Source organism: Myotis lucifugus, unplaced genomic scaffold (assembly GCF_000147115.1).
Source record: "Myotis lucifugus unplaced genomic scaffold, Myoluc2.0 scaffold_162, whole genome shotgun sequence".
NCBI lineage: Eukaryota > Metazoa > Chordata > Mammalia > Chiroptera > Vespertilionidae > Myotis > Myotis lucifugus.
This window is the reverse complement of record NW_005871210.1, coordinates 2,160,019-2,185,339: the sequence shown is the minus strand read 5'-3', so window position 1 is coordinate 2,185,339 and position 25,321 is coordinate 2,160,019. Positions and strand designations below refer to the sequence as shown.

General features: G+C 38.8%; 1 protein-coding gene across 1 annotated transcript in view; it reads left to right on the top strand.

The window, feature by feature from the left end:
- The window catches only part of CFAP43 (cilia and flagella associated protein 43), an 86,595-nt gene that overhangs the window by 31,814 nt on the left and 29,460 nt on the right, over positions 1-25,321 (top strand). The window contains exons 10-20 of the mRNA XM_014461918.2: positions 4,499-4,579; positions 6,400-6,548; positions 8,354-8,457; positions 9,697-9,837; positions 10,635-10,807; positions 11,645-11,794; positions 14,183-14,313; positions 17,463-17,604; positions 19,999-20,103; positions 20,847-20,924; positions 23,569-23,694. Of these exons, the coding sequence (XP_014317404.1) occupies positions 4,499-4,579; positions 6,400-6,548; positions 8,354-8,457; positions 9,697-9,837; positions 10,635-10,807; positions 11,645-11,794; positions 14,183-14,313; positions 17,463-17,604; positions 19,999-20,103; positions 20,847-20,924; positions 23,569-23,694 (1,380 nt within the window). The remainder of the gene's footprint in view (positions 1-4,498; positions 4,580-6,399; positions 6,549-8,353; positions 8,458-9,696; positions 9,838-10,634; positions 10,808-11,644; positions 11,795-14,182; positions 14,314-17,462; positions 17,605-19,998; positions 20,104-20,846; positions 20,925-23,568; positions 23,695-25,321) is intronic.

The following is a 25,321-nucleotide window of genomic DNA, read 5'->3' as shown; positions in this document are numbered from 1 at the left end:
CAATGACAGAAATGGAGGAAAGCAAACTACTGGATATAGAGTTCAAACCACACTTTTAAGGTTTTCAAGAATTTTCTAGAAACTGTGGATAAACTTAATGAGATCTACAAGAAATCTAATGAGACCCTCGAGGTTGTGATAAAGGACCAACTAGAAATTAAGCATAAACTGACTGAAATAAAGAATTATTATACAGCCTCCCAACAGCAGACCAGAGGATCACAAAAATCAAGCCAACGATTTGAAATACGAAGAAGCAAAAAACACCCAACCGGAAAAGCAAAATGAAAAAAGAATCCAAAAATACGAAGATAGTGTAAGGAGCCTCTGGGACAGCTTCAAGTGTACCAACGTCCGAATTATAGGGGTGCCAGAAGAAGAGAGAGAGCAAGATATTGAAAACCTATTTGAAGAAATAATGACAGAAAACTTCCCCTACCTGGTGAAAGAAATAGACTTACAAGTCCAGGAAGTGCAGAGAACCCCAAACAAAAGGAATCCAAAGAGGACCACACCAAGACACATCATAATTAAAATGCCAAGGGCAAAAGACAAAGAGAGAATCTTAAAAGCAGCAAGAGAAAAACAGTCAGTTACCTACAAGGGAGTACCCATACAACTGTCAGCTGATTTCTCAACAGAAACTTTGCAGGCCAGAAGGGAGTGGCAAGAAATATTCAAAGTGATGAATGCCAACAACCTACAACCAAGATTACTTTATCCAGCAAAGCTATCATTCAGAATTGAAGGTCAGATAAAGAGCTTCACAGATAAGAAAAAGCTAAAGGAGTTCATCACCACCAAACCAGTATTATATGAAATGCTGAAAGGTATCCTTTAAGAAGAGGAAGAAGAAGAAAAAGGTAAAGATACAAATTATGAACAACAAATACACATCTATCAACAAGTGAATCTAAAAATCAAGTGAATAAATAATCTGATGAACAGAATGAACTGGTGATTATAATAGAATCAGGGACATAGAAAGGGAATGGACTGACTATTCTTGGTGGGGGGAAGGGGTGTGGGGGATGCGGGAAGAGACTGAACAAAAATCATGCACCTATGGATGAGGACAGTGGGCGGGGAGCGAGGGCGGAGGGTGGGATGGGAACTGGGTGGAGGGGAGTTATGGGGGAAAAAAGAGGAACCAATGTAATAATCTGAACAATAAAGATTTAATTAAAAAAAAAAAGAATACCAAAGGGAGCAACCAAGATGTCTTTCAATAGGAGAATGGATATACAAATTGTGGTACATTTATACAATAGAATATTATTCATCACTCAAAAGAAATGAGCTATTAAGCTATGAAAAGACATAGAGGAAATGTAAATGCATATTGCTAAGTGAAAGAAGCCAATTTGATAAGGCTGTATGATTCCCTCTATATGACATTCTGGAAACAGCAAAACTATGGAGAGAAAAGAATCAGTGGTTTCCAGGGGTCCAATGGGGAGGGAGGGAGGGAGGAAAGGATGAAGAGGTGAAGCAGAGGATTTTTAGGGCAGTGAAACTATTCTGTACGTTCCTGTGATGGTGGATACATGTCATTATACATTTGTCAAAACCCATAGAGTGTGTAACACAAATAGTGAACCATAGTATAAACTGTGGGCTTTAGTCAATAATAATGTATCAATATTGGTTCATCAATTGTAACAAATGTACCACATTAATACAAGATGTCAATAATAGGGGAATTATGTATATGGGGGAGGAGGAAAGTCTCTGTGCTTTCTGCTCAAATTTTCTGTCATCCTAAAATTGCTCTTAAAAACAAAGTCTATTAGTTAAATCAATAATGTAAAATTTTCTATTTCTAGGTTTATTCATTAGACAATAATCCCACTGAATTTTAAGTAATTTTATCTCAATTATGTTACACAGAAAAAGTATTTATTTTACTTTCTAATCCTAATTAGTAATTATGTTAAGTTATGTTAAAAATAGTAGTTAATATTTGTTAAAATCAGAAGTATTTTTAATTAATAAATCTTTATTGTTCAGATTATTACAGAAGTTCCTCTTTTTTTCCCCCATAGCTCCCTTCCACCTGGTTCCCACCCCACCCCATGCCCTTACCCCCTGCCACTGACCTCATCCATAGGTGTAAGATTTTTGTCCAGTCTCTTCCCGCACTCCCCACACCTCCTTCCCCCCAAGAATTGTCAGTTCACTCCCTTTCTATGCCCCTACTTCTATTATATTCACCAGTTTATTCTGACTTAATTTTTAGGTTCATTTGTTGATAAATATTTATTTGTTGTCACTTTGTTGTTCATAATTTTTATCTTTACCTTTTTCCTCGTTTTCCTCTTCTTAAAGGATACCTTTCAGCATTTCATATAATCCTGGTTTGGTGGTGATGAACTCCTTTAGCTTTTTCTTGTCTGTGAAGCTCTTTATCTGACCTTCAATTCTACATGATAGCTTTGCTGGGTAGAGTAATCTTGGTTGTAGGTTCTTGCTATTCATCACTTTGAATATTTATTGCCACTCCCTTCTGGCCTGCATGGTTTCTGTTGAGAAATCAGCTGACAGTAGTATGGGCACACCCTTATAGGTAACTAACTGTTTTTCTCTTGCTGCTTTTAAGATTCTCTCTTTGTCTTTAGCCCTTGGCATTTTAATTATGACGTGTCTTGGTGTGGTCCTCTTTGGATTCCTCTTATTTGGGGTTCTCTTCACTTCCTGGACTTGTAAGTCTATTTCTTTCACCAGGTAGGGGAAGTTTTCTGTCATGATTTCTTCTAATAGGCTTTCAGTATCTTGCTCTCTCTCTTCTTCTGGCACCCCAATAATTCGGATGTTGGTATGTTTGAAGTTGTCCCAGAGGCTCCTTACACTATCTTCATATTTTTGGATTCTTTTTTTCATTTTGTTTTTCCGGATGGGTGCTTTTTGCTTCTTCGTATTTCAAATTTTTGACTTGATTCTTGGGATCCTCTAGTCTGCTGTTGGATCTCTGTATATTATTTTTAATTTCAGTCAGTGTATGTTTAATTTCTGACTGGTCCTTTTCCATTTTTTTTTGGCATTCTCATTAAGATCCTTAAAGGTCTCACTAAGTTCCTCGGAGGTTCGTAGAAGATTCTTGAGTAGCCTTATAACTATGGTTTTGAATTCTATGTCCTCCATTAGTTTGCTTTCCTCCATTTCTTTCATTTGTGACATGTTTCTTTGTCTCCACATTTTTGTCTGACTGTGAGGACCCACTGTATCTACAGTGGAAGAACTGCTGTGCTGGAGACACCCTTATGGGGTAGGACTTGCTTCAGTGGGGCTTTGGTGCTCACTGAGTCTGCTTCTTTTTTTTTTATTGATTTTTTACAGAGAGGAAGGGAGAGGGATAGAGAGTTAGAAACATCGATGAGAGAGAAACATCTATCAGCTGCCTCCTGCACATGTCCTACTGGGGATGTGCCCGCAACCAAGGTACATGTCCTTGACCGGAATCGAACCTGGGACCTTTCAGTCTGCTAGCTGATGCTCTATCCACTGAGCCAAACCGGTACTGGCACTGAGTCTGCTTCTTGAGTGTGTCCCTTATGGATGGGAGGAGTTGAAATCTGGTATCTGACCAGGGGTACCCTGGCTCCTGGATCTCCAAGTCAACCACTGTGTGAGTCCACCCAGCAGGAGCTACAGCGAATCAGCAGATTTCTCCTCTTTGTTTGGGGTTTGGAAGTTTTGGAGTTCTCTGACCCAGCTGCAGTTTGTTAGGTTAGGCTGCAAAAGTGCAGGTGATTCCTTTGCGCAGCTGCTCACAGCTTGGTTGGGGATGTAAATTGAGTGGGGCAGGGTCTCAGAGAATCACCAGGGCGGAGCAAACAGCAATGGTTGTCATCAGCCTCTCCGCGATTCTGCGCGTCTCTGCTACTCCATGTCTCTGCGTCCAGAGTCCCTCTGCGTCCCCAGTCCCGCGCCCCCACAGCAACAATGATCCCTGCGAGCAGCTCTACGAGAAAGCCACCCTTGCTTTCTGACTTGCTGCAAGACAGTCCAGTTTCTCCCCATAGGAGTCTGGGACCCCAGAGTCTCACCGTAAATGAGTTCAGTGCATTTGAGAGCTTATATCCCCATCCAATTAAAAAACCCACACACCCAGGTGCAGCCGCCTCTTGAGGGCCTTTGTACCTCTGTTCTTGGTGCTTCTGCACCTCCTACCCGGTCTCAATGTGCTTTTTTCTTTCCTATTAGTTGTAGAATTTCCACTCGGCCAGCTTTCCCGTGGTTCTGGAGGATAGCTGCTTTGTCTTATAGTTGTAGTTGTGGGGGGCAGCATGTACAAGTTGATACCTTATGCCGCCATCTTGGTTCTCCTAAAATCAGAAGTATTGGTGTCGAGATTGTGAAGTAATTATAATCCACATAAGTAAAATAAAATTTTATACTAAATAATCAGAGTGATAGACATACTAGAGAAGCATTTAGAACATGCTTCCAAAACAGAGTCTTGTTTTCCACTTAGAGTTTTATTTTTAATTTTTTTCAGACAGTCACATATTCAGGGGAAGTTTGTATTTGGTGGATAGAGGATGGTACTTGTATCAGCAGGCTTTATCTAAATACACCTGTAAGTATGCCTTATAAATGGACTTCTAAAAATATATTGCATTCTAACCCAATCTACTTTTGCATATTCACCTGTCAATAGTCTGTAGCAATACAGTTTCAGATGCCTTACTGCATTTTTACCTTATATATTTAGAGTAATTCTTGTGTATATAGTATATTTTATAGCCCAGAGGATGGAACTTGAGGCACTACGTTGGTGTATAGGAAAGGAAAAGTTTTTCTGTGGTTGCAGTTATTTCTGAAATTCTAATGATTTCTCTCTCGTTCATGGTATAATTTCATTGTGGATTGACAGGGTCTCTGCTCCACAGACTCTCAGGGAGACAGGCCAATGGAGGTTCCTCCAACAGAATAGCTCCTTGGTTCATGGCATGGGAAGAGAGTGCTAGAGGGTCTTGAATTCGCAGTTAACTGCTTTTACTCAGAAATAAAATATCCTCTTGGCCATAACTAGCTAAATGGTCCCATCTAACCTCAAGGGGATTAGTTAGAAATGAAAGAAAATTGCCATTGTAAGCAGCTTGAACCAAAAATTAAAAAGTAGGGGTTTTGGTTCAAAAGGTTATAAAGTATAGAAATTGTCTGGCCTCAGTTGAGGCTCAATCCACCAACTCAAACGGTATTACCAAGAACCTTGTTTTTCTGAGTACCATGTGTTTAGTTTCATCTTAGGCTTCATTTAGTGGTGCCCAAATGCTATAGCTGCCAAGCCCCCATCAGACTATCAGGAAAGAGAGCCTGCTACAGTGGGAGGAGGAAGGGAAAGGAAGTTTCTCCTTTTTATTTATTTTTAAAGTTTCTCCTTTTTAGAAGGCTCAGTAAATGTCTTCTAATATCTTAATACATCCCTGCACTAATCACTGTGTACAAGGGGATGAGAAATGCTCATTGGCTTAAGCTCAGCCCTGAAATGAGTCAGATCTATTCCACTCAACCCTGAAAATAGGAGAGGGTTTCTCAGTGGATATTCACAAAATTGTCTAGTAGTTACTTGGAAACAAAGTATACAGCATAGTGAATATATTCAATCATATATATAACTATGTGTGGTACCAGGCGGATACTTGAAATATTGGGGGGACAGCTTTGTAAAGTATATGATTGTCCAATCACTCTGCTATACATCTGAAACTAATACAAAATAATGTTGACTGTAAACTAATAAAATAAAATTAGCCTGGTTGGTGTGGATCAGTGGTTGAGCATCAACCTATGAACTAAGAGGTCACGGTTCAGTTCCCAGTCAGGGTGCATGTTCAGGTAGTGGGCTCGATCCCTAGTGGGGGATGTACAGGAGGCAGCCAATCTATGTTTCTCCCTCATTGACGTTTCTATCTCTGTCTCCCTCGCTCTCTAAATAATCCATAAAAACATATTTTTAAAAAATATTTAACATTCTATAAAGATGTCAAAAAGTTGCTAGGAATTTATTTTAAATTTCTTATTTTATTTTTAATTATTATTGGTGTAATCTTATAACCATTTAGGGATGAAAATGAAGCCATTGCTTAAAGTTCAAGAAATTTCTTTATATTTTTATCATTCTAAGTTTAGGATAAAAGAATAAGATGTACAGATTCCTGAGACTTCTTATACAATTGGTTAGTTCCGAAATGTTGAATAGATAATTTGTCATACCACACAACATGAGCCACTCTTCTCTAATTCTTTTCCAATAAACCGTAGAATTCTGATATGTAGGAGATCTGGCTTTGTTTTTTTGTTGTGTGTGTGTGTGTGTGTGTGTGTGTGTGTGCGTGCTTGTTTTTGTTTTTTTTTGGCACCATGAAGTTAAGCATCTGGGGCTTATTTAAACAGTCGACAGTTCTGGCTTGCTCTCCCTCCTCCTTCACTGCGGCAGTGGGGACTGTGAATGGCTCTGTCTACTTCATTGATACCCTGGAGACCGCATCCCCTGAGGAAATTCACATGATCCATCTTTCTGACAGCGAAATTCAGCACCTCCTGTAAGTACTGCCTGCTTCTGGCAGCAATGTTGTTAGACCTGTCTGTTGAGAATTCCAGTGAAGCCATAATTCCTTTACATTTTAAATTATAAGTGATTTTTTTGGAAATTAATATATTGACCCTGTTCAGTGTTTTAAAAAAGTACAGAGGGATGTGTAGTGAAAGGTGTCCTACCCTTGTCCCTGAACCCCAGTTCTCCTCTCTGGAGGCAGCCTGTTCCCAATTTCTCAATTTCTAGTGTCTTCTTTCCAGAGATATTTTATCCATAAGCAAGCAAAAAAAAAAAAAAAGATGCACACTTTCTTTTTTACACAAATAATTATCAAGCACTTAGTGTGTGCCAGGCACTTCCATTGTATTAACTTTATGAGATGCTCGTATTGTCTCCACTTTACAGATGAGGAAGATGAGCACAAAGAGCTTAAATAACTTGCTTAATATTACACAGGTGTACATGGCAGGTGTGGGGATCAGAGCCCAGGCAGTGGGGCTCCAGTCGATGCCTTTCTCTAAATGGGAGGAAACCATATACAGTGTTCTCCATCTCCTTTCTTCTCCTCCTCCTCCTCCTCCTCCTCCTCCTCCTCCTCCTCCTCCTCCTCCTCCTCCTTCTTCTTCTTCTCCTCCTTCTTCTTCTTCTTCTTCTCTTATTAGTGTATCTTGTCAAATGTTTTCTACCCACACATAAAGACCCTCCTTGTTCTTTTTTTTTAAACAGATATATAGTATTTCATTATACAAATGTACTATCATTTTTAAAAGATAGCATATTGGTGGGCATTTAGATGATTTTAAATCTTTTGAAGCAAGACTTAAGAAGATAGCATAGAGACATTGGGTTTGGACTCATGTATTATTATTATTATTATTTATTTTGTTAGTTTATCATAATAGTAGTTTTAATAAGAACTGACATTTGTGTCCTGTCACACATTGTAGCTTATTGAATGTGATCCTCGTCCCACCATTCAGGAAGGTATTATGCTTGTGACTATTCCACAAATGAGGGAATTTAGGTTCAATAACCACCCTCCAGTTACACCTCTCCTCAGTGCCATGTTTCTGTTGCATCTTCTTTCTCAGATACCTTCTCTCGTATACTAATTTGTATTTCCCCATTTTTTCTAATTTGATGAAGGTGGAGAACCATTTCACTATATCCTTCCTCCTCCTGCCAGGTACTAGTCCTGAAGGGTACTGACATGTACTCACCACTTATTTCAGAATTGCTTATTTCCACTTGAAATATCTAGAAAGCTCTGTTGTTGTATTTCATTCACTTATCTTTTATAATAAAACCCTAATATGCAAATCAACCGAATGGCAGAACGACCCATCACTATGATGCACACTAATCACCAGGGGGCAGATGCTCAATACAAGAGCTGCCCCCTTGTGGTCAGTGCACTCCCATAGGGAGAGTGACGCTCAGGCAGAAGCTGGGCTTACCTAAGATGGCAGTTGGACATCCCCCGAGGGGTCCTGGACTGCGAGAGGGCGCAGGCTGGGCTGAGGGCCCCCCCACCCCCAATGCATGAATGTCATGCTCCGGGCCTCCAGTGATGAAATAATTGCCCATCTTTAAGTGAATCTTCTTGACTGTGTTGAAATTTGGAAATAGCATTAACCTAGAATGTAATGATTACATTTATACATACTCGCTTGGCTTTTATAAGGTCAGATAATATTGAAAAATCACAGACCATAAGAATGACTGGTTTTGAATGGATCTCTGTGCTGTTGTTCAATAAATATTTACCATCTTATTAGTGAAACAAGTAAAATCAGATTTCTTCTATTCCAGTTATGACCAGCGAGGACTGTATCTATTAGCTGGGACATTACAAGGATACATCTTTGTTATCAATGCCAAACCCTCAAGCTCATTTCAGATTTTTGGATACGTAGGTACTACATAAAATGCTTATTAATTTAAAATATTGGTCACTTTATTCCAAAGAACTTAAGGTGGTGAAAATGGGGCTATAGTTATTATAGATAATTATAGATAATTATTTGTGGCTTATTTTCTAAAAGAGAAACATTTAAATAACTGTTAAAATTACTTAGGAGAACTCCTATATCATATTTAGAGGTGTTTGGTGTATCCGCTTGGTACATAGTTGATACTAAATAAATTTTCTTGTATCAATCAATGGATTAATTACTGAAATGGCTAAATATTCCTAATGTTATTACAAAGAGAAGTTTGATTGTTTATCCCTGAAATATTTTTTAAAAATAATATTTGACCTCTATTTAATAAAGATATTTAAAGAAAGTTTTATGACATGAGTCTTTAATGTTAAGGTGGGGCCTTGACTTACGAGTGTCCCAACTAACGAGTTTTTTGAGATACCAGCTGTCTCTCAGCCGATTTTTTGCATTGAGTTGATAGAGTAATTTGAGTTACCAAGCTCCTTAACAAGCTCCTTAACGAGCTCGGTCTCAGAACGAATTAAACTCGTAAGTCAAGGCCCCACTGTACTTCTTTAAACAAAATGATATCCAGCTTTTTTCAATAATGTTTATTTAAATACCCAAGTAAACCACATTTGTAGAGGCAAGATGGCACTTATATGATAAACAGTAAGAATTAATATATTCTCTCTGGCTTTAAGTACTAAATACATATATCTATTTCACCTGAATATATTTTTAAAATCCATTCACCTACTAGGTATAAAATGCAGAGATCCGATTATCTAGGTGTCTGGAGGACAAACTAGTCCTGTGTATTTCCACTGCACGCACCCTCAATACCTTGACTAAGATGCAAAGAACACTAAAGGCTGCATTTGTCCAGTATCAGGAGTGGGCAAACCAGCTAGAGTGGGCATTCCAGGGGCCAGAGCATGCAGGTGTCTGAGTTTGGTAGGCCTGGAGGATTCCCTGGAGGCCTCCCTGCCTGGGAAAGACGCTGAGCCCATCAAGCTGGGTTGAATTGGCCAACCCAGACATCTTATCAGGAGACCCCCTTATCTGTTCATCACTTACTACATTGAAAGGTCAGTTTAAATATCTAGTAAATTTGGATCTAAAGATTTAGTGAAGGCAATTCTATAATGTGATATCTTACTTGGGAAGATAAAGACTCCTTAAGCTTAACGATGAGCACTTGTGGTGTTGATCTCTGTTTTCTTTCAGAGGTGAGCAAAGGCATTTTACAGATATCCACAGTGTCTCTTTTGGAAACAGACATAGTGGAAGTGATGGTGCTTTCTCCAATTCGAGCGACAGGACGGAGCAGGCTGGAAATATTTACTCTGCCTAAAATACTACCACTAGGTAAAGAAAAACCAAGCAACCAAGTCTGTCCTGGACCCAGACAAGTAGTTGCTATAGCTTTTTTTTCCTTCTTCTTATAGCATCGCCCCTCCCCCTTAACACATGAAGAGGTAAAATGGCCATCTTTTGCGTATCTTACAAAGTGAAACTAATGAGGCTACTAAACAATATGAAATGTGGACTTCTTCTAGGCCTTGTCATTCATATGAATCTATCCAATTACCAGGGAAAAGAAACGGGATCAACTGGCACTTTTGTCAAGTTGATTTGCCATTTTGTGGTGTCTCTTTTTATAATTTTAAATATATATAGTCAAATTCATCTAGGGTGCTGTGGAGCTACTTTCACTGATGAAATTCTAAAGAAAGCTTTCTGGCCAGAGGTCTGATAAAATAGACACTCTTTCTGTTTTAGGTAACAAATATCTAGGTAGCTATTTTGCAAATATATAACTGTAGAACATAAGAGAGCTAAAAACCTCAAAGTGCGTTTATATTTTAATTAGCCATGTTTTAATTAAAGATTATCATGAGTTTCTTTGAATGATATAGCTCTGTTTAATTGATGAAACTAACTAAGGCCTTATAAAAGATATTATATTCACTATTAATTATTTAATACTCAAGTATTTCTAATGGAGCCAAGTTGTTTTTAAATCATTTTTATCACCTACTAGCCTCTGTATTATTAATTGAGCATTTAAATTTTTTATTTCACTTTTCATAGTATTTTTATAACAAAAAAATAAAATCAGTATATGGTACAATTTGATCTCTCTTCTTCCTTAAATCTTACAGTTTTTGCAAACTTTGCTGATGAAAGAGGGAGGATGAGAGATGAACTCATTCATAAGTTCCTGTATGAGATAGAGCACTCTCTGTCCTCCGCAGTGTTGGACTTCCAAAGTCGCATAATATACGGTTTCTGTAATGACGTGCCGTACATCTGCTGCTATTGTCTTCCTGAAAAAGTAGGCCAAAACTTAAGCTTGCCATCATTTATGTCAGCAATCAAGATTGACACATGATATTACTTAGACTTGATCCATGCTTTAACATTATAGTCCAGTTAACAAGTGGCTTTATTATAGCACATAATTTCCTTGAACAGGACTTGTTAATCCATCAAAATATGTTGCAGCAACCTCACACTTGTGTTACATATATCATACTTGTCAGATAAATATACAGATGACATAATATTAGTTTAGTGCCTTGAAAAAAACAATCTAATATTAGAAAATATACCCCCCAGGTGTCCGGGGCTACAGAATTGATGATTTTCAGTGGAAATTTGTACTTAAATCCTAAGCAAAATTGTACAAAATAGAGACATGGGGAAATATTGTGGACCATCTTTCTGGGGGTTGAGGGAATGGGATTGCTGAGGTTGGGAGGGAGTAGGATTGGTGGGGACGGGAGGAGCAGGGCATTCCAGACAAAAGTCACAGTGTGTGCAGAGGCTTGGAGATGGGAGTATGTGAAACACATAGGGGGTATATTGAGCAATTTATTTTGACTTGAGCATGGGGTTATATGAAAATGATTCGTGAGAAATATTGTCAGTATAGTGTGGGATCTTTATTGATCACTAACATATAAAGACTTTTCTTAGTTGGTCAAAATGAACTTTTATTTGCAAACAAAGATGAAAAATGTGATACAAATACAGATGCCTATTTTGTATCAGTTTATTTCCAGTGACTGAGTTTGCACATTTGAATCTGACTGTGTATGCACAACTGCAAACCCTAAGATGCCGCTCCCCTGGTCTTTCCTGTAATGCAATCATTTTCTTTGATTGGCAGGAACATAGTGGCATTTACATTCTCAAGCCATACCAAAAAGTGCAGAGCAAACAATATGGACCTGGAATGCTCTCTCTGTCTGGGCATGGATCGTGGCTCATAACAAGAGCTAAATGTGGAACTCTGTATATCCGAGACGTTAAAACTTTGGTAATCTTTTTTTAAAAATTATGGGATGTATATCTTGATCTCATATAAGGAGCAAAAACCCTTAGGAAAGGAATTGGAATTCTTTCTTAAACTGAGGCATAACCTATTACCACTGAAGGTATTACTTTAACATTAGGTGTTTTATGTGCCGAGGTTTAAGTTTCTGAGGGAGGAAACATCAACCAGGGACTAAGAACTGCAAAGAAAAAGCCGAGGGCAGGACTGCCAGCCCGGCTCCTCCACCACTTGGTTGTGTGTCTTGGAAACTCACTGAGCTTCAGATGCTCCTCTGTAATATTAGGGAAGCCTTGCTTGCTCTCACCAGTGGGATTCTGGCAAGAGCCAGTGGGAGGATGTAGGCAAAACTGTTTTGGCCACAGTGAATTGCTGTGCAAACCTAGGGATTATTGTTGCTATCTGCCTGTCCTGAAGGGCCTCTGGGCTGGTTGCTGCTGCCCCCACCTGACTCTTAGGTGATGCTGGAACTGAGTTGTACTGGTCATCCATATAATGTAATGCAGTCAGTGATTCTTATCCAGGGTTCACCCCACACATCTGAAGCTTCTCAGAGACCCACATGACACATGCCTGCTTGTCCAGATCAACTGGGGCCCTGGTTGTGCCCATCCAGTTATTCTTGCTCACATGTGCAAGAAAGCGTATTTGGAACACAGTTGGGCAAAAGTGTCATTATTATTATTATTATTATTATTATTATCATTATTATTATACAGGAAAAACCTTAAATCCCTTAGAGATTACTTTTGAGTGAACAATTTGTAAACTCTGGTACACTGTGTCTTATTCAAATGATTTGTAATGTACAAGACAAGTGATAGTGGCATGATATGGCAAGATGTCAAAGATTTGGGGGTTATTTTATGTAAAGTACCTACTATATGAGGTTATTATCCATGGCAGCATTGTTTGTGAAACAATCTAACGTCCATCAACAGAGGGCTGGATGAATAAATGATGGTACATAAACAAAACATAAGTAAATTGTGGAATAGTACACAACTGTAATACAGAATGAGACAATCTTTATGCAACAAGATGGAAAGAACCCCAAGAACACTGTTAGGGGAGAAAAGCAAGGTGCATAATCTAGGTATTATACTGTAATTTATGTTTTAAAAAGTGTATAAACATTTATTTATTTGCATAAAAATATCTGAATTGTTGAAGATATTGCCTTTGGGAGGTGGTTGGGGAATGCTGACATGAAAAGTTCACTGCATGCAATTTTATAGTCTTTTAAATTTTGAACCATTTAAATGTATTACCTATTCAAAAAGTTTTAAAAAAAATTTAAGGTATTAAGTTTTGAGAAAACCAGTATGACACAGAAATCCCAGTTCTTATTTGTTTATATTTTTTAATTTTTTAATATATTGTATTGATTTTTTACAGAGAGGAAGGGAGAGGGATAGAGAGTTAGAAACATCAATGAGAGAGAGAAACATCGATCAGCTGCCTCCTGCACACTCCCTACTGGGGATGTGCCTGCAACCAAGGTACATGCCCTTGACTGGAATCGAACCTGGGACCCTTGAGTCTGCAGGCCAACGCTCTATCCACTGAGCCAAACCGGTTTGGGCGGAAATCCCAGTTTTTAGTTCAGAGGCTTAAACTGTTATCCTGTGTACCAAATTAGTGATGTGTTTGGGTTCTAATTAAACTGGTATGATTAACGTCCTCCATATGGGGCATGTTATCCTTTTTTCAAAAAAAAAATATTTTTATTGATTTCGGAGAGGCAGGGAGAGGGAGAGATAGAAACATCATGATGATAAGAAAGACTCATTGATCGGCTGCCTCCTACATACCTCTGACTGGGGATCGAGCCTGCAACCGGTGCATGTGCCCTGACTGGGAATCAAACTGGTGACCTCTTGGTTCCTGGGTTGATGCTCAACCACTAAACCACACCAGCTGGGCGAGCATGTTAACCTTTTTTTTTTTTTCTCACTGTGCCCATCACCCTCTCTTATCACACTCAGCCTCTTTGCACATAAATGGAACCTGCCTGATTATTGAAGTCACATAAATTTCTCCCTCTGCTTGCTCAAGGCCCCTCCCTTAACTTCATAGCTTTCAGCAAGTCATTTGCTTCTCTGTGTCTGATTTTCCTATTATACATTGATGATGATAATCCTTCTCCTTCCATACTACCACAAATGGGAGAATGACTCAGTATTGGTGAACGTGTTTGGACTAGGGATTTGCAGTGCTCTGTATCACCCGGAGGCTACTTCCATACCAACTGAAACGCTGTTAACAAATAGAAAAAGATTTATCAACAAGCAAAGTACACGTAACCCCCTTAGAAAAACCATGCGATAGAATTGTTAGTAATTTTTGCACTTTGTTCCTAAAACTATTAAGGACACAGTTGTTCGGTGTCGGAGTCATTCTCACCAGGGGCATGGAATTCAGTCAGTGAGAATTTCATTGGATGGACAAACCATTCTGGTGAATGGGAGAGATGATGGCACCCTTGTTTGCCTAAGATGGAGGTACGTACAGTAAACAGTAAGCAACCTCACATGGTATGTTTTAAAATAAAGACTTTGTTTTTATTTAGGTACAGCAAAGCCAACATAACAGGAGACAACTGCCATTGAAAAGATTGTTATACTCACAGATCCCAAGGGGCGGGGGGGAATGCCATGCTTTTGTGGGCCCACATGGGGTACCACCAAGGTAGGTAAGGAGGCAGAGGAAGCAGGAAAACCATGGGCAAGAGCCTTTATTATGGTTTCCATGGGAAGGAGCAGACAGATTTAGGATTGACTAGCTTGGATAATTTCAGTGGATTCTGGGGCACAGGGACTCCTAGTTGTCTGATACTTGGCCCTGAGATTATTAGGATCAGGAAACAGTGGCCCTGTGTATGGAATCCCAGTGGAGGTGATGGTTGGGGTGTGGGGTTCTGGATTTGTTGGTTTGGATTTGAAAGGTGGGCTGCTGTGTGAGTTGTTGACTATCTCCAGGAATTGGCTAGCCCTGGGAGGGTAGTCCCTTCAGGGTCAGCATGACCCAAAATGTCAAAGCATCAAAAGATAAGACAAGAAAAAACATGGTTAATATGTATGAGATTATCAGTCCTCTCTTTCATGACACCTGTTGGAAGAGTACAAGAATTGAGGACAATTTTGAAGAATACACACTTTAAAAACTCCTGTTTATCCCTAAAAATACTTGCATGGATATGTATGTAAGTGTACACACAAAGAGACTAACTTTCCAAATTATACTTTGCTTAAACAATATAATTTATTTACTAATAGACTTTGATTAGATTAAAATTAAAATTCTAGAACTGCGATCTTGAAATCTCTGTTATTTATATCATGTATTTCCATGTGTTTCATCTTGCTTTCTGGGGATTTTTCATTTTCTTTCTGGTCATCCTTGTTACCATGGTTATTCATGGCATTTGCTATTCTTCTTTGTCTAGTCATTTATATCTATTTTAATGACCCATAACAGCTTCCTCTACTATTTTCCAGTAGATGGCGCTGATTCGCAAGATTTTTTAGCTCTGTGATCTAGTGGACTTCTACAGCGTCCTTAGGATAGTATAGGCATGCTGCTTGCAGGTAGGGTTTGTTTTGCCCTCACTGTAATGGTGACCCCTGACCTCTGTGGGGTCCTGCTCCAAGTACCCAACCTGGGGTTCACTCACAGAGGGAAATAGGGGTCCTACTGCAATAGTTCTTGGTTTACAGATAATATGCCCCTCAACTGGACTCGAGGGCAATTGGAGGTGAGTTTTGGGAGCCCAGGGGGTAGGACTCTGTGGTTCCATTTGTTTGTCTGAAACACCATCACTGGCCCCACAGTGGAGAGCTCCATGGCAGAAACCCGGGCTCTGTCAAGCATCTGCTGACTCACATCTCTTCACCCTGCTGGGCTGCCCCCCACAGCATTTTGTTCTTCCGCCTGCTACCACTGGCTTCCTCCCCTCCCCAAGCTAAGCCATGGCTACTTCTGCAGGCTGTCTGCGCTTTCCTCCCTCCTCATCTCCCTATTTATTCCCAGTTGCCCACCTTCAGATGTTTCAATGCACAGGTACCTCAGGCCTGCTTCTATATTGAGCAGGGGATTCTTTGTTGAATTATAATTGGTTAACTTGTAATTTCAGGGGGAGAGGCCAAGGGGATCTCTCATGCCACCATTTCTTTGATGTCCTAGAATTCTAAATAAACAAATACTACTGAAGCGCGCAGGTGATGACCAGGGGCAGAGAGCATGAAGGTGATAGCCTGGACTTTAAATGTTGCCTTGTTTGATCTGCCAGTGGACATCACTAGTCAGTGTGCAGTTCATTTCCTTAGAAATAATATCTCAGTGCCTCATGTGGTCAAAGCAATAATAAAACATGGCCTTTCACAGTGACATTTGAAAATGTTAGATATTGTGGAGATTTTATATCATAATAATTTTGTTAGCCACTTAGTTCAAAGACTGATTTGAATACTGCAGCATCATGCTCATTTTATTCTTAGACTCTTAATTAATTTGTATTTTATATATGTCCTAACATATCCTTTATAGTCAGTGAACAAATAGCATCTCAGGTAACAGCAAACATTATAGTTTTCTTTAAGCTCTATTTATGGAAGTAAAGACATTTCCACCTGTCATAGTTCATTACTTTTGACTCAAAGCAAAGTTGACTTTGAAATCTTAGTCCAGGACTTATTAGCTTGTAACCTCAAACAGATGACAGCCCTCCTATAATGATGTTATTCAAGGTGGGGCCTGTAGCACCTGTGAGTTTGTTATAAATGCACTAGAGGCCCGGTGCACGGATTCATGCACGGGTGGGGTCCCTCAGCCTGGCCTGTGCCCTCTCACAATCTGGGACCCCTCAGGGGATGTTGGACTGCCAGTTTTGGCCTGATCCCTGCCGCTCCGTGGTGCTGCTGCGGAGGCAGGAGAGGCTCCCACCCCTGCAGCTGCACTCACCAGCTATGAGCCCTGCTTCTGGCTGAGCGGCATTCCCACCGTGGGAGTGCACTGACCCCCAGGGGGCAGTTCCTGCATTGAGCGTTTGCCCCCTGGTGTTCAGTGTGCGTCATAGCGACTGGTCGACCAGTCATTCCGGTCGTTCTGGTCATAACAGTTGCTTAGTCTTTTACATATAGATATTCTTGGGCCCCACCCAAACTTTCAGCATCAGAATCTTTGTGGGTGAGGTCCAGAAATTTGTTTTAATAAATCATCCAGGTGATGCTGATGTTTCCAAAGTCATGAAATGTGCTGGTGGACTGAGTGGAAGTAAGATTTCCCTCAGTGGGGATGGGGACTCTGAGGACTGAATGTGGTGATGGATGTGAAGCAGTGCAGCAGGACATTCCAAGGGTTCAACCAGAGGAGTGGCTCTTCTGTGTCATGACCAAGGCAAGTACCGAGTACGTGTAGGGCAAGGCTATGCAGACAGCATGTGAAGAGGTCACCCAAATAAGTCCAGGGGCTTGTCATGTCCTGGAGCCTATGAATGGGCTCTAAGAATTAGAGTCCTAACATCTACAGGGCACTTCAGAGAATTGTCCACATATTTCTTTGTGTGGAAATGGTTGTGTACCTGGAAATAACACTGCTAAATGTGACTTTTGTGATTTTATAGCTTGTGTTGTTCTCTTTTTTATTAATATAGGCGGTTTGGAGGAAGCTTTGCCTCTGACATTCTTCAACATTGCCAGCATCTTTTAGCTTCTCTGAGCAGCACCATCGATGATGAGAATGTTTATTTAAGTATGAAATTAAGGGAGTCCTTGGATGTGGAACCTGAACAAACAGTTGAGTTACAATATAGTTTTTTTCTCTCTTTCTGTCAACATAAGAAATGGCCAAACCTGTAAAGAATTTTTGTAGGCATTTATTTGAGCCAAATTGGCAATTGCCAGGAAGCAAGATCTCAAATGCTTCACAGATAGTTTCACAGTTTCTTTTATGCATCACAAATTAGGGAGGGAGCTAAGGAAGATTATACGACAGCAAAAAAAGCAAGGCAGGGATTGGGTTATAGGATAGTTAACAAGACAAGACTATGTCCTCTGTTGGGACATAACAAAAACAATGGACAAGGCTTGCTTAAGGCAAAGATAAGCCTTTTACTAAAGAAGTTATATGCCTGGGGACTTTGGAAACTGCCCATCATGATCTGGCCAGTTAGGGATTTATGATCAGAGCACTCTGTGAGGTTACTTTCCATAGAATCCCTTTTCAACCACACTTCCTTTCTTTGTAAATCAGCTATCAGTTTGCAGTTATAGTTTTCTTTAAGCAGCTATTTAGTAATTTTCCTTTTTATCCAGGTACACCATGATTCTCAAAAAGAGCGTGAGCTAAATGTGACTGAAGAGAAAATATTCAGCCTTTCTCAAAGCAATGGCAAATATTATACCTCAGAACTTATTCAAACCATACTATAAGATCAGGCTTGCCTGGAAAAAGAAAATTCTTACTACCAATTCTGGTGCTTAGTCAAAGTGGTCTCTCTTCTATACTTTTATATCATATACAGTATTTAGGAAGTATATGGCCAGAGAACAACATTCATTCATTCATTCATTCATTCATTCAATCATTTAACAAATATTTATTGAGCACAATATGCTAGGCTGTGGAGAGTATAGGCATGAACAACATAAAAAAGTTTCTGCTTTCATGAAGCTTATATTCTAATTGAGGGTTGGAAGTGAGCAGAGAGGGTAAATAAGCACATAAATAAGAAAAGTAGATAGTAACAAGATCTATTTGGTGAACAAAAATGGCTTGGTGTGATAGTGTTTGGCTGGAATAGCCTCTCCACGAAGACATTTAAGTTGAGACCTGAATTAAAAAGAGGGTGCCCACATGCAACATGGATGGGGCAGAAGTCCTCAGTGCAAAGGGGGAAAAGAGTTGGACATGTCTGAGGACCTAAAATAGGCCTGTGCAGTTAAAGGGAACAAGAGAGAGAAAGGTAGGAAATGAGGTCCTCAAGCTGGGAAAAGGCCTGGTAACAAAGGGCTTTGTAAACCAGATAGAGTTTAGATTTAATTTGCCATTTAATAAGAACCTATTAAAGTGTTCTGAGGAGAGGATTTACAAGATCTTATTGACATTTTTGAAATAATTACTTCCACTGTGTGGAGCATGTTTCCTGTAGGGGGCAAGAGTGGAATTAGTAGATTAGGTAGGAGGCTATGCCAGAGATCCAAGTAACAAGGATGGATGTGGAGGAGTATTGTGGAGAGAAGTCGTTTTTACTTGAAAAACTATGCAGGTGGTGATATTATTTGTGAACATGGGGACGGCTGTGGGGCGGGGAGCTTCTTTGGGGAGAAAGAAGGGAATCTGAAATCAGTTACTAATGCTAATCTTGAGAAGCCACGCAGAGATACCAAGTAGGCCATTGGATAGATAAGCCTTGAGTTCTGAGAATAGGCCAGGACTGGAGATGTTGATTTGAGAGTCAAGGGCATGTGGATGGAATTTAAAGCCAAAAAAAACACAAACAAACGGTAAAGTCATCATGGAAGAGCGAATGGTAAGAAACAGAGGGACCAGGACAGAGCATCTTCTAGATATCCAGGAAAAGAATTTAGGGAGGCAAAGGAGAATGAGAAGGGGCAGACGGTGAGGTTACAGGAGGGTCAGGAGAGTGGGCATCCCAAGCTCTTTCAAGACATTTTGCTGCAAAAAGAGACTAGAAAGGGGGTGGTACCTGAAGTGGGGATGGGATGGTCAATGGAGAGTGGCTTTCCTAGGACAGGAGATACCAGCGCACATTTGGGAAAGATTCTGTAGAAGAGAGAAATGGATGATGCAGAAGGGCTATGGGATTTTTTTTTTTTTTTAAAGTATAAAGGCCTCGAGAAGGAGGAAAAGATTAAGATCCTAAATCCAAATTGTGGAGCAGGCCTTGACTAGCAGGAGCATTTGGCCTATGGTAACACGAAGAAGCAGAGAGTGTTTTGGTGAACATGTGATCCTTTCTTCTTTCTCGGTGCAAAGTGTAGCTGATGTGAGGACAGACTGGCGGAATTAAATTAATAAAACATTGCATGTTGGGTAGGCAACAATTTTGGCATTATTTTTTTAAAATGCAACAAGTGCAAAGGAATTCAAAATAAGTATATGAAGTAGGGTGGGAGGAAGAGAACTTGATGAATTTTAAATTTAAGAAATGTCTGTCTTTTTTTAAGGTATATGAGGAAGTAAAGTCAAGCATTCACTCGTCATCACAAGAGGAATTACCCCAATTTGTTAATAAGAAGGAAATTTCCTGGTTAGAACGAAAAAGCCAAGAAGTATGTATCAAATATGGGAGAGTTTGAAATAATGCTTTGTAGGTATGCCAAATAGATCAGTTTCCTATGATAACCTGCTGGAAAGTAGAATGAGATACTACTTGGCAGAGCATACCATCATACAAGTGTAACCTTCCTGAAAGCAAACAAACACCCCCCCCCCAAACAGCCCGATATTTTAGATAATATATGAGCTTTAAGAACTATACTTAAGCTGATATGAAACCTAACAAAGCTGTCCAGGTAACCCAAAGCAAAGAATGAAGTGTGATACCTTATGCTGGAGGGAAGTTTAGGGGAGCTGCACAGGTGATGAAAGAAAAGAGTGGGCCAAGAACAGGAAAAGGGACAGCCTGGCTTCAGATGTGCAGGATGGTGACAAAGGTAGAAGTAGCTCATGTCTGGATTTAGCCTGCTTATCTAGTCTCACTGATTTTCCTTTGTCAACTATTCTCTAATTTTTTACTACTTAATTATTTTCTTTCCATTGGCCTTCTAATTGACTGGAAACTACTATGTTGCTCAGCCAACATAATCGAAGTTGACTTAAGCAAGGTATTGCCGTAGTGTTACTTCGGGTACACTTTTATATTATTAGTCTTTAAAAATTTTGTTTCTAGAGAAGTGCTATCTATTATGTATCTGTCTATGTACCTTGTCTATATCTGTATATATATACCGATATCATTTGCCTCTCTATAATTTTTCTTGCCTGTTTAAGTGATACACTTATTCCATTTCAGGCCATTGAAAAAGAGGTTAAACTGTTTTCCAACAAAAGGAAAGAGATAAAAAGAGGAATCAAAGAACTTGCTAAAATTGTAAGTGTTGTGATTTCATATGCTAGTACACTTGACCCTCCTTCTAAAATCACTTTTTGAAGTTTATTTTGTTCAATACAGCATGAGAAGCTATATCCATTTTCTTTTCTGCCTGTATGCAGTAAGCTCCGTTTTCTGGAATTCTTCAACAGGGTAGAAATTTTACCATACTGTACTATATATAAACAGTGGTTTTCTTCTCTATGTCTTTTCCAAATACTTTATCTTATTTTCTAATAATTATTTTAATGAAAGTTGTGTGTTTACAATTTTACAAAGTAAGTAATGAGTTACATAATTAAAAATAAGGTTTTAAAGCAGCTCCTGCCCTACTTTTTTTCACTATGACTCCTATACTCTGGAGGCTGTTTTCAATTTTTCGGGCTTTTCTGCTTGATCTCGTCCCAGGTAGAGGAAAAGAGCATGAGGTGTGCATGGGGAAAATCTAGAGGTGGCCCTTATTATTTGATTGAACCACATGAAATTGCTGTTTTATATGGTTCAGCCTAATATACTACAAGTATTTTGTCTTCTCAACTTTTATAATGTGCCTTTTTAAATGCAGAATTTAAAAATTATGACCCAAGTGTATTGATCATTTTATTTATAGCTTTTGTTTTTGGTGTCTAATTTTAAGAGGGCTTCCAAAGTTTCACATATTTTCTTCTAATACCCTTCATTTCACCTGTAATTTATTTTCATAAATGGTATAAGGTGTGGAGCTAACGTTATATTTTTCAAGTAAATAGCCCATTTCATCAGTGCTTTTTATTGAGTAGACGATCCTTTCTCCACTGATTTGCAACTCCTCCTCTATTAATCCCTGGAGTCCCAGGTATATGAGATTGTTTCTGGACCCTCCATTCTGAAATTGAGTATTGATCTTTTCCTGAGCTAATTCCAAACTATTCTGATTGTTATAACTTTATAAAATATTTTTATATCTTGAAAGTAATTCTCCCTTTGCTCTTCTTTTACAAAAAAAATGTTGACCTCTTTATGCACACTTTTTTTTTTTTTGCAACTTATTTTCTCTGTATGTAGAGGACATGTCCTTGGAGTTCCCTTCTATGCACACTTTTTCATTTGAATTTTAAAGTCAGCTTGTCAAGTTCCATGAAAAACTCTCATTTGATTTTGATCAAGAATATATTGCTCATAGTATGATTTGCGGAGGAATTTATTTGTTATGTAAAATTATATATATAATATATACATTTATAATATAAATCTTATATGTAATATGCATTAATAAATGTAATATATAAGCATATATCTATTTAATTTTTTAAAATATTCTTTAGTGAGGTTTTATAGTCTAAAAGTGACTATAATTTTCTTATTAAGGTTATATTTTAAGTATCTTATAGTGTTTTGCTTTTGTGAATGGAATATTTTTCTATTACATTTTCTAATTGGTTATTACTGCTATATATGAATGTTATGATTTTACATCTGATAACCTTGCTGAATTCTCTCTTCTTTAAAATAATATTTTTATTGATTTCAGAGAGGAAGGGAGAGAGAGGGAGAAATAGAAACATCAATGGTGAGAAAGAATCATTGATTGGCTGCCTCCCACACGCCCCCATGGGGATTGAGCTCGCAACCTAGGTATGTGCCCTTGATCAGAATTGAACCTGGGTCAGTTCAGTCGGCAGGCCAGCGCTCTATCTACTGAGCCAAACCAGTTAGGGCTAAATTCTCTTTTTAGTTCTACTATTTTATCAGTTGATTTTCTTGGATTATGTAGGTATACTGTCAGATCTTCTGAAAATCACATGTCTCTTCCTTATCAATCTTTATACTTCATTTCTTTTTCTTGTCATATGGCAAGGGCTTCTAATATAATAGTGGTCACGACCAGAAACATGCATGTCTTCTTTCTAAACTTAACAGGATTGCTACTAGCTTTTATGTGTGATGCTTGCTGTAGCTTCTGTCCCTTATTACCTAAGAGTTTTTATTGTGAATTTTATTATGAAATTGATCAAATGCTTTGTATTCCTCAGATAGACTTTGGTCATTTTAAGTAATACACCAGATTCCATTTGCTAATATTTTATTTAGGATCTTTGTTATTTCTATTCATAAGTAATATTGGTCTAATTTTCTTATACTTCTTTTGTCTCTCACTGATGTTTCTCTCTCCCTCTCCCTTCCTCTCTTTCTAATATCAATAAAAACATATTTTTAAAAGGCAAGAAAATAATAATATAATAAATCCCATTGCCAATATTATTTCATATAGACCTCTACCCACAAGCCCCTTCCTTGGTTATTTTGAAGTAAATCCCAGATATCATATCATTTCATCTTTAATTATTTAAATGTGAACCTCCAAAAGATAAAAACTCTTAAAACACATAGCTATAATAGCATTGGCACACCTAAATATCAATAATTTCTTAATATAATTTAATGAAGTAATGACTTTGTAAATTTTGTTTGTTATTAATAGATGAATGAGCTTTTGCGGATTAAACTTTAAAACTTAAATGATCACAATAAGCACCTACTTCTTTATTCAGTAGTTACATTTAAATAAACAGAACCTTTATTTTTTTTATCTAAGGTTTGGAAAACTGTGTCTTTAAAATTTAATTCTTCACTTGTCACCATCCTTTCCTATTTTAAAATTCAGGTTCTGAAGATGATGGAAGAAAATGAAGCAGAAGATCATATTGCAAAATTAGAGGAACGGGAATTTGGCCTGGATCTGGACGAACTGGACCGGCTTCAGAAAGAAAGTGAGAGCGAAGTGGCAGAGGTATGGAAAAATCTGATTTAAGCACTACAGTAAAGGAAGCAGAGAGAAAATAGGAAAACTTTTCTAGAATTATGCAAATAAAACAAAAACTTTTCCAGCACACAATATGAATAAAGCAAACCTAGTGTATATGGGTGGAACAAGTCAGAGAATTATTGAATTTGGGGGTTAGGGGAAAGAAGAGCATCCAGGCCAGCCAGACATCTGATGTCTGTCTCTCTTCCATGATATTCATACCAAACATCTTCCACCATGTGTTTGAACATTTTTAGACATCCCCTCAGCCATTTCATGTCAACCTTAATTAGAGTTGAAATCTTTCTCTCTATACTCACTGATTCTTCTATTCTTTGGGCACCATCAACTCTATGGCCACTCTGAAAATGGTTAGAGAAGATTAGTAATTACCATGGTATTTTCTATTGTCTCAGCTAATTATCCCAGCTCCTATGACCATAATATAATGTAGTTTGAATAGCTTCATCATCATCACACAGTTTTTCTCTGATTTCATTATTTTTAAAGCTGGCACCCACAAAAGAATTCCAATTATTATCTGTCCAGTTTAGAGAAAAGCATAAACTGAAACCTCTACATTACAAAATTCTGTACTTCTATTAGTTCAGCCTTTGCATCTTTTTGTGGCAGTCACATCACATTGTTTACTCATATTTATTTTATTTTAGGTAAAATCCCTAATTGTATTTTATATAGGATGTTCTTAAGTTACCTCTTTCTCAACATGCATGGTATATTTGATTTTTTGAGTGTACATGTGTAAACACATTTCCCCCTCTAAACAAGAGAATGAAATGTAGCTGGATTCAAGGACATTTAAGTGAATTACATAGTTGGTTAAACAATTACACAGAGGCTGATGTCTCTAGGAGAGAGGTTTCCAATGATATGCATCAGGACTCTGTCCTGTTAAACATGTTTATTAATGATTGGGGTGAATATGTAGAAATGAGGCAAATTTGTCAAATTGAGGGACATGGTGCTGAGAATAAGTAAAAATTTATTTGGATAACAGAATCAAGATCAAAAGGACCTCAACAGACTGACTCGAGGAGATAAAATGTACCTGAATAATCATTTATCTATCCATCAATTCATTCTACAAAGCTTATTGAATACCTATTTTGTGCCAAACACTATTGTAGGAGCTGGGAATCCTATATAATAAAGAGCTAATATTCAAATGGTCGTCATGCCCTCACGCCATCACAGCTCAGACATTCAACACTAGGGAGAGAGGAATGGGGACCAGCCAGGCACAAATGAGCTCGCAAGAGAGGAATGGGGACCAGCTAAGCACAAATGAGCTCACAAGAGAGGAATGGGGACCAGACAGGCTGTGGCCCGGGAGAGGGACAAGCTGCCCACCCGTGATCCCAGGTGCCAGCAGCTGCTTCTGTGCCTGCAGCCCGGGAGAGGAACAAGCCACATACCCCACGGTCCTGGGTGCCAGCGGCTGGGGCTGCAGCCTGGGAGAGGGACAAGCTGCCAGCCCCATGGTCCTGGGTGCCAGCGGCTTCACCTGTGCCTGCTGCCTGGGAGAGAGACAAGCTACCCGCCCCGTGGTCCTGAGTGCCTGCGGCTGCGCACCAATGGTCCCCTGCGGCTG